The sequence below is a fragment of the Montipora capricornis genome, chromosome 8, assembly GCF_036669925.1.
Source record: "Montipora capricornis isolate CH-2021 chromosome 8, ASM3666992v2, whole genome shotgun sequence".
Lineage (NCBI taxonomy): Eukaryota > Metazoa > Cnidaria > Anthozoa > Scleractinia > Acroporidae > Montipora > Montipora capricornis.
The window spans coordinates 19,271,950-19,281,949 of NC_090890.1; the positions used below are offsets into that span (position 1 = coordinate 19,271,950).

General features: G+C 39.3%; 1 protein-coding gene across 3 annotated transcripts in view; it reads right to left on the reverse strand.

Annotated features, from left to right (window-relative positions):
- The window catches only part of LOC138059489 (thioredoxin domain-containing protein 11-like), a 38,429-nt gene that overhangs the window by 509 nt on the left and 27,920 nt on the right, over positions 1-10,000 (reverse strand). For all 3 annotated transcript variants that reach the window (XM_068905119.1, XM_068905120.1, XM_068905121.1), the window contains 3 exons: positions 7,960-8,072; positions 2,116-2,196; positions 1-1,570 (listed from right to left, as the gene is read on the reverse strand). The exon at positions 1-1,570 is cut by the window's left edge and continues 509 nt beyond it. In XM_068905119.1, coding sequence (XP_068761220.1) covers positions 892-1,570; positions 2,116-2,196; positions 7,960-8,072 — 873 coding nt within the window. In that variant the 3' untranslated portion in view covers positions 1-891. The remainder of the gene's footprint in view (positions 1,571-2,115; positions 2,197-7,959; positions 8,073-10,000) is intronic.

Below are 10,000 nucleotides of genomic sequence, written 5' to 3' on the forward strand. Positions count from 1 at the left end.
AATTTTGAAGTATTTAAATGAAGCTAACCCTAACAATTCGTTGAAAGCTAACCGAACAAAAATGGGTGCTTAGACTTAAATCCGTAGAAAAAACAATGACAGTTAGGTGCAATTTCAACCACTTTAGGTCTAATTTATGACGAAAGGCTTGGTTACTGAAAATAGCATCGACCGTTTACGAAACGGAAATAGACCATAATACTCTTTGTTTGTCCCCCCAAATGTTGCATAAGCATTGTTTTGAGTTTCTCTTGGGACTTAGAATTGTCCCAAGAGAAAACAAAAACAATGCTTTTGCAACATTCGGGGGGGCAAACAAAGAGTATTATGGTAATCTCCGAAGTGGCCTATTAGCTCCGGCGAGATGTCGCAGTCGCTACTGGACAACGTATTTCAGATGCTGCTCCAGATGTTGACAAAGAGAGTAATCGCAAGAGACGTGTCATTTATATACCTTAACCGTGTGGATGTTACACTTAGTAATTATCAAGGACAATTAATTGTTTATTTCTGCACGTTCTTTTTTTTATCGAAAGCTCTCGGAAACACGAACATAGGGTCTGCCACAGACGTTTTTAAGTATGCCGGTGTCACAACAGGAAAGCGAGTCATTTCACCAGTCTAAATGTAGGCAGGAACGAGTTTTACGCCAAGAATGTGAGCAAGAAAACCAAGAAAAACATTGGCGTCCCTGGCCTCCTCTTCGAACGCCCCTCTTCTGATAAACACCACTTCATACTCGTGAAGAAGAGATCACTTAGATTTTTGTGTCGTTCCCAGGATACTCCTTCGCTTAAGGTCTAAAATTCTTTGATGAATTTGCTGTAGACACTGAAAATATTTCTGACAACCTTTTGTCTACTGCCTTACTGACAAATGACCATGAGGGTGTTAGGAATAAGATTTTGTACAACTCTCTTTGAGGAGTAAATTATTTAGTTTAGTTCTTAGCATTTTGCTAGAAATGTCCAATTTTGTTGCTTTTCGTCTTAGAACTGTTAAGGTTTGCCGCAATTCCAAAACCACTTTCCTTTCTACTCTTACCCTCGTTCCTGTCCATTGTAAACTCTTATCTAATTCAGCAGCATTTGGGACAAATCGTTTCTTTTCAAATAATAATTCACTAACGTGTTTTTCACTACGCTTCAACTTATTTTCTGAAGCCAACAATGTCTTCAAAACGTTTGCGCTTCCTTGCATGAGCTTTTTAACTCTTTCTTCCACCCAGAATTGCTTTTGGTCAAGACTTCTTATCCCATCTTCACATTGTAATCTCAGTTCCTGTTCTTTCATAACATCCTTCTCAAACTCTCCTAAGCTAACTTCATTTCCGGTTTTCCAAAGTTCCTTGTTCAATATTATTTGTGTAAGTGAAATCTCAATAATTTCCTTTTCTTCTTGAATTTGATGTAAAAGTTCTTCAAGGTGATTCAGTTGGTCAGTAACAATACGAGACAAGTGGAAATCCCTGAATGCCTTTCTTGCCATAACTCCGTGCTCCAAGATGAATTGAATTATGTTGGCAGCTGTTCTCTCCATTGAGTCTGGGAAATGAACGGCGTAGTCCTTTCTGTAAATACACAAACAGAAAAAAAAAAACCCCAAAATCAAAGGCTGAATCAACGTCTCTACCACAGTAAAACCAAATTACCAAGTCAAGCCCCCATTTTACCTACATCAGTTTATATTCTGAAAGCACTATACATCATTAAGAAACGTATCAGAAACATTTGGGAAGAATACAGCTTTATCACTTGTTTAATGTTTGTTCTTCTTTCCTCAAAAAAATATTGGAAAAACTCCGAAAAATATATACCAGAAGGACAATCATTGATTGCTATTAGTTGTGCGCCTTGCCCTGAGGAAAGAGGACTTGAATAGACTATGAGGAGGCAGAGTTGAAGTAGTCGTGGCAACCTACCCACCCCCACCCCCTCCTACAAACCACAATAAAAATATTTCAGGTTTGATTATTCGAGCTAGTGACAAAGGTGGATGAATATTCATTAATACTGTTATGTTTAAGATGATACCAGTGACATAATGTTTTACGACTATCGAGTTATGCACAACAAAAAATGCTCCAGTGTCTGAATACAGTGAAATAAAGTGTACCTGTAGGCAGGAAAGAAAGTAAATGACGGGTAGCGAGAAACATAAAACTCCCAGGGAAGATCGTTTTCATCCGCATTGATCCTAGAAGACAAATGCAGATGATTACAATGCGCACAACAGTTAAATAGGCCACTTTCGAAAATACTCTTTGTTTGTCCCTCTAAACTTTGCATACGCATTGCTACTGTTGTCTACTACTGTTGTTGAGACCATTGTAAGTCTCGACAGAAGCTGGAAACAATGCTTACGCAAAATTTGGAGGGGCAAACAAAGAGTTTTATGGTATTTTCGAAAATGGTCCATATTTAAGTTATTCTTTTCGGTTCTTTGACAGCTGTGAGCTCCACTCGCTTTATACAATACAACTATGCAGGTTAAACATGGGAAGGCAGCCAAAGGCTGATGTGAGTCTAATTACACTAATAGATCACATAAAGTAAATTTATGTTAAGAAACAAAGCATTTAGATTTTTTAATGTAGCCTTGTATAAAATAAACATACGGCATTCTGGGCGATGTACAGTACATGTAGACGCATTGGACACACAAACAACCGAAAATCATGCCACCAAGAAAGAGAATCTTACTTGAACAGCGTCCACATGTACTGTACTTGTTCATACAGCGTACTCTGTTTGTTACAGTACTGTGCATGTAAAATATTCTTTATTTTATATCTGCTTCAGCAAAAGATTGTGCAAAAAATAACATAAAATGTAAATGATAATGTACATACTCTTGTATTTATGTTCAGTATTTTATAATACATGTAACTACGATGGATGAAACTAATGAATATTTTTTCTTCCTATTGTCTATTCGAAAAACCAAGGTTTGTCAGTTCACGTTTATGATTGACCATTTCGATTAAACGATTGTATGAAGGACAAGGTGCGATTGATTGTGTGTATCCATGCAAATTGCATTATTGTATCTCTCTAATACGTCATTGATTGTCATATTTGCTATCACGTACTTACTCTCTTTTACAACCAAATGACATGGCACGAAAACATACTAAAAGATCAAACGAAACAGAAGTCTAAAAAACTACCCATTGTTTTTCACGAGATGTGGTCTCGACAAATCTAACAGCGACTCCTAAGAAGTAGAAGTTCTCTCTCTGTATAGAGGTCAAACTCTGTATTTCTGGAAGACGTAAAACGTCGGTACTAGAAAGGCTTAGAATCATCAATATACGCCTATATACTTAAATCTTGCTGCGGACTCAACCAGAAAATTTCCCGAGGTTCCAAACCAGTAGTAGTGAATCAGCTACTTGCTCGTCCACAGGCAGCCCAAGCTCGGTATACGATGTATAGACTTTGAGCTTATAAATGCTACAATAAGCTGTAAATGTAGAAATAAACTTCACTTACCTCTACGTACAGTTGTCCTCGTCTCTTCTGTGCAATAAGAGGGCAAACTGTGTCCGTAACTTTCGAATTTTTTCGATGTCGTAATTTGTCATTTCCGTCATAAAGAGAAGAAAGGCTGGTGACTCGCGGCGATCCCGTCCCACAAATTGCTCTCGCATCACAAAGCAACGGTCCAAATCGCCATAAAAACACCACAGCCTTAAGGCCAGATAGATTTTTTATCACAGTAACTCCACACCGAGACCACATAGCGATTTTTGGCGGATAAATTCCAAATAATGTTCGCCTTTCATAATCTTCCCATGCGTTCAGCTAGATGTGTGGCTACGGCCGTTATAGCTTGATGGCGATCATATTACATTCTGCACTCACATTAGCCAAAGGCTTCAAATTGTCCAATGAGAGTGCAGAATGTAATATGAACGGCCACACTTTGCCCTCCTATTGCACAGAAAAGACGTGGAAAACTGTACAAAGAGGTAAGTGAATTTATTTCTACATTTACAGCTTATTTTAGCATTTATAAGCTCAAAGTGAATTTTCCTATACAAAGTCTATAAATCGTATACGGAGCTTGGGCTGCCTGTGGTTCGTCATACAACTTATTCCAAAATGGCCGTCATTTTAGTAATCTTTTGTCTGCTTGCTTGCAATTTAGCCCTTGTTGCCTCGTTCTCAAGCTAAAAATTCAAAAGAATATTCAACCTAGCCTGATTGGCTACTCAAACTCCGGATATCCATTGCTATTCACCTCCGAGCAATTCGGGCGGAATTTGCGCCCGCAAATGTTCAGTTGTAATCTTTGCAAGAATAGAGAGTTAAAATCATCTTTTTGTGCTATATTATCTCATATACTAAAACAGCGAGGACATATCCAGCAATAGTTGTTAACAAGACGCTCTTTAAATTAAAGCGTTTACTCGGAATACCATGCTGCGCAGAAGTAGGGTGATACATTTTGGAAGAGCTAGAAACAAATTGAAAGGATTGAATAGACTAAAGCGATGTTCATATTTGCTACGTACGGAACAAAAGAAGTACACGTTTCTGCAGCCAATTGAAGTCTGGAGGGCTCATGACAAGGTATAACGTATTGGTGAACATCGTTTAGTGTTTACATGCACCAAGCAAAAGTAGCAGTTTGATTTGGTACATGTTGTCGGATTGGAAATAAAGTGAATCTACGCAATGCAGGGGTGACATACAAAGTGAAACCAGTGGGCCAAGGGAGAGTGAAACAGTAGCGTAGAGAGAGAGAAAACTTGTGAAAGTCATTCTTGTAAGTAAAATGTAGCCCTACTTTTACCAGCTACACCGGCAAACGTATATTGGTATTGACGATTTGACCATGTTGTCAAGTGACATGCAAGATTTAGATTAACTATCTTATTCATAACATTTCCAGAAGACTGAATCTAGCATTTTCACGTTTTAGCTGCTATCGAGCTTTCACTCAGAACATGGGCTTAAGTTTCTAAATCGACGAACGACATCAAGTTTCACACTGAAACCCCAACACAGCTCCTATCGCTTTGGTTGCTTCACTGCATGTTATAAATCCGGATTTATTATTATGGCCACCGAGAAGGATTTGAACAGGATGATGTTTAGGCTCTGTTTACAGCTGCTGTTGCTTCGACTTCAGTTTTTTTTTCAAAAATCTTTGAAGGAAGAGCAAAGAGAATGCATCCGAAGAATGGTTTGTTTAGAAGACATTATAGTTGTACTTCCTACGGGATTTGGCAATATCGTTTATATTTGCACTAGATCCCGACCATTATATAAAAAATGCATCGTACCTCTTTCACCGTCTCGAAAACGTTTGTACTGTACTTGTGGTGAGTCCTTTGGAATATATTCGGAAGCAACAAGTCGTGAATCCAAGAAGTGCTGAACAGAACTTAGTGCTGCGACAATCGGGGAAATAGCCGAGCTTGACAGACAGAAACGACATTGTTAATTTTAGGGAAGCGCTGAACGATGGTTTAGTGACGTACCTTTTACAGAATGATAGTTGAGTAGCTGCTGCTGGAAAACTAGAATTTCTCAAAGTGCATTTTCATCAGAGATACTAGCATCTTTTATTAGCATCTTAAATATTCGAGTATAAATAAAGTTTATTGTACAGTTGATTGCGCTTGAAAACATGAAGGATTCGGCTTTTTCTGTGATTTTATCTCGAAATTCTTTGTTGCTTCATGGTTTGAACAAAGAAACCGCACCAACTGTCAAGCGGGATTTGCAAAAATAGCTTTGATTGTATGAGTAAAGTCTGCTGACTTCGTAGACATTCCAGCTAGTTTAAAGTTCTACATTTCGTTTTCGTCGTCTTTCCTGAATCGCAACGTGCAGGTAATTTATAGCATGGCACAAGAAAAAAAAACTCCTACAGGCGTACCTTTTCAGGCCTGTCTAAAGAAAAGTGCGCCTGATTGCAGGTTAGAGAATTCGCGGTAATTCCGACATTTCGGAAAAAATGGTCAATCTCTCGAGGTTGACCAAAATTTTCGAAAGAACGTCCCGGAAACTACTCTGCCATTTGATTTTAGTCCGAAAATTTCGGAATTTTTGCCCAAATGGATTGCGCCCATAACTTGGATACCTTTCAGGTATTCCGAGTAATTACCCAATAACTCAATTTATTTTCAAACGTATGGCTACAAAACCAGTTAACCAAGATAGAGATAACGTGGATTTTCCAACAATTTAACGCGTCAGTCAGTTTATCCCAATATCACTTAGGTCTAAAAATGCCTTATTTGTTTTCGTTTTCAAAAAAAAAAAAAAAAAAAAAAAGAAAAAAAGAAATGGTCCTGTTTTAAAAACACAGCACATTTTCAATCAATAAATATAGATTGAGTGACGCGAGGCGTGGGCGAGACCCTGCATTTGTGTTTGCGTTTGTCTTGTTTTTTGTTGGAGACTAATGTTGTATTATTGCATTGTAAACCTGTATGTCTTGTTTCCATCAGAGGTACTGTAGAGTTTAGTCAAGAGAAAATGAGGGGACAGAGAAGGAGGCTCCCGGTCCAGCCCTTGGGATATGTCATGTCCACGAAAGTTATTTTTAGACGAGCGGAAGTTTTCCGAGACGTCCGCATGCAGGCCAACCTCGGTCCGATGTTTGAAAGAAAATATATATTCATCAGCCTTCCACGTGCGCCATCATTTTCTCTTTTCACTAAGAACCTGAGAGCGAGGTAAGACTGCATGCGGACGTCTCAGAAGACAGACTTCCTCTAGAACAAAGACTTCCTCTCGTCAAAAAAAAACTTTCTTGGACATAACATGTCCCGGCCAACGCCTTGAGCCTCCCTCTCTGGCCCCTCATTTTCTCTTGGTTTAGTCTCATTGTAAGCATGTAGTTGAAAAAAATAAATGTCCTATTTCATTCGCTTTTGTGTTCGTCATGTTTACCCTTCGCGAGATTTCAGGTTCGTGTGTTCATAAGTTTGTTTTGCATCTGGATGTTTCTATTTTCAATTACAACCTCACCCTACGGGTTACGCGCATAGCTTTTCACCGAGGAAATCCCCGCGTCCTAATTCTATTGTGCATTTTGATGCACCCGAAAAAATCAACCGAGATTTTAACTCGGATACCTTTCAGGTATTCCGAGTAATTAGCATGAGACAAGCAAAACCTGAAGGAATCTGGTACTTGTAGTCAAGTGGCGTCATCATGGAAATGTCCTATTTGCAAGCAAACAAAAGAACACTAAAATGGTGGCCATTTTGGAATAAGGTGTATAGCCAAACTCAAACGGAGAAGAGAAATTGACTAAATCTGACCATGAAACTCAAACTAACTGGATCTGTCCCAACAAAAGGACGTGACGTAATTCTAGATTGCGTTGATTTGGACCTATTTTTATACACGGCAGCATTTAACTACGGAGTCGTGCACAGAGAGACACCAAATATGAGCGTGGAGAGCGAGCCAACTAGGAGGAGGCAACTAGTTGACTTGCTACAACGCGTGGTGGAGTTCATTAGCTAATTATCTAATAGGTTACGTCTTACACCAACACTAGGGAGCTTACGAAACGAGGGTGACGACGGCAACGAGGACTTCATTTTAAAATACAACTTCGCGCTATTCATATTACTACGAAACTATTTCAAGTCGTTTCGCGTTGAAAATGTGTAGTAACTGTCGAGGAATTAAACTGGTATGAGTTGGAAGCGTAGAGAGAGAACTGAAAATTCATCGTCAACCTTGAATTTGATCATTTCACGTCGTCATTTAGGAGATGACGGCAAAGAAATGTACCAAAATGCAAAACGCACGTGCAGAGCGTGAAGAACCATTGTTGTTGCTCACTAAACCTATTGTTTTGTAGCGTCGTCGTTGCCGTCGACGTCGTCGTTTCGTAAGCTCCCTACTAGCGACAAAATTAGGTAACAAGCTTTATACCGTGAAAGGGAAGTAGTCAGACTAAAGGATTAAAGACTAAGAAACTCACCTCGCAATGATGACACCGGTTGTTTTATGAAAGAACTTTGCCACAGCGAGGAGAACCGGCCAAAGAACTTGACAGAAAGCGCACCAAGGAGCATAGTAAAGCAAAAACACATCCTGTTTTCAACAAAACAATGCAATGTTAAAGGTTCTGAAGACCCTTCAATTGTTATGCAAAGTAAAATTCCTTCAGCGACTTTACAAATACATAGACGCAAGGTTTCGAAAGGCTTGCTGTGATCTGTAGTACATGCCTATGACGCTACTGAATTGGTACTGAAGGATGTCAGTGCTCACAAGTACTTGTGTAATTGCCTTGATTCGGCTTCTGAAGACCTGTTGACACCACTCCAACATCACTATTAGACATCCATTGTTGGACATTAGTGTAAGGGATGGCAAATATTGGGAGCAAAAACATAGTTGTACGAAGACGACTCGAGTGAAACGTTTCTAAACTTGTGCCACGAATGGAAGAACAATTTCACTGCCAACGAATTCGCCCACCATTTATCGTTAGTTCTCTCATTCTTGGATGCAACACTATCGACTCAAAGCTGCATCCCAAAATGTCGGACATTCTGAAACTGACAATTCAGTATTTGTTTTTTTCAAATCTTCTCGATCAATGTCAATGTATCTTTTAACTCCGTACTTGATTGCCAATAACAAGCGTTTTTCATTTTTTGAAAAAAAAAGAGCGCCTGATCGCAGGTTATTATCAAATTTGAGTAAGGTCATGAAAAAGTGTTTTTGCCCATGTGACTTGCGATACGTGTGCTCCGATGCGGCCAGTTAGAGGAGAGTAGTTAAGTTTGGGAAAACCTATGGCGGCCAGGAGAGTGGAGAATAAGTTCTTTTGGCCAAAATCCAAGTTTTTGCCGAGATTGGTCTCGCTTGCCGTTTACTCACTGACTTATGCTGATTCCCCAAAGACAAAATAACGTAAAAACGTTCCGACAACGGGAAGAGAGTCTTATGTTAACCCATCCCAGTTGATCAGAGTGAAATGTCTAATTCTTAAACTGATCCAATGCGATTGATTCCACCAAAAATACGGTAAACAAGTGCTACACAAGTGTGTGCGAAGGCATTTTATTGACGACTTTCTATCACGACAACTGGGCGATTTGAATTAAACAAGAGGCTAAAGGAAGCCTTTACTCCGGCTGGAAGATTAGTTACGCTTGGGCATATTCCAAGATACGAAGTTTTTTATTTCATTTGGGTGGAATGATTTAAAGCTGTGTGTTCGGTTGAAATACTTGCACAACACAACACACACATTGCTTCTATAAGTAATTGCCCTCAGGTGCAATTGAATATAGCGGGTTACATGTTTTCTTGCCAAAGTTCATTCCCTCAGTTTGCATGTTGATGGGCGAAGATGCGATTCAATTGAGTAGTCTGTATGTTTTCGGGCTTGAAGTAATTCATGACGTCGTTTGGCTTGTTTATGGGCCAACCACGTACTTCATTTCATTTGAACAGTTCACATGTTTTTGGGCTGGTGCGATATCGTCGCCTTGGCTTGTCAGCAGGACATTCCTTTAGAGGAAGGTACTTCATGTATGAGAATAGTCTGACGTTATCAGAATTTTGACAAAACGCAAGTGAAATTATTTCCTTATTTCACTCGTCGCCATTTGATTACACATACTTATTTCAAGTTTGATCCTCTTTCTTTCAGCAAGTAAGCCTTCGGTTATAGGGTTCCTGAATCACGCAAGGAGAGTCCTTCTGGACCCACCCGAAAGGCTGGCTACTGAATCAGCGGTGACCAGGTGGAATCAATTTTCTTTTCATGTTGAGTGGGTTATCAGTGTGCTCAATAGAGCATCATCGGTGTACGATTTTGGAGATACTCTCTTTGAATTACTTTAAACAGCTCGATCTTTGTTTGCCCAGCTATACACCTTATTCCAAAATGGCCGCCATTTAAATATTCTTTTGTTTTTATTCAAATAAGCCCTGGATGCCTCGTTCTTAAGCTTAAAATTCAAAAGAAGATTTTCTCTTGAACGAGGCAACAAGGGCCAAATTGT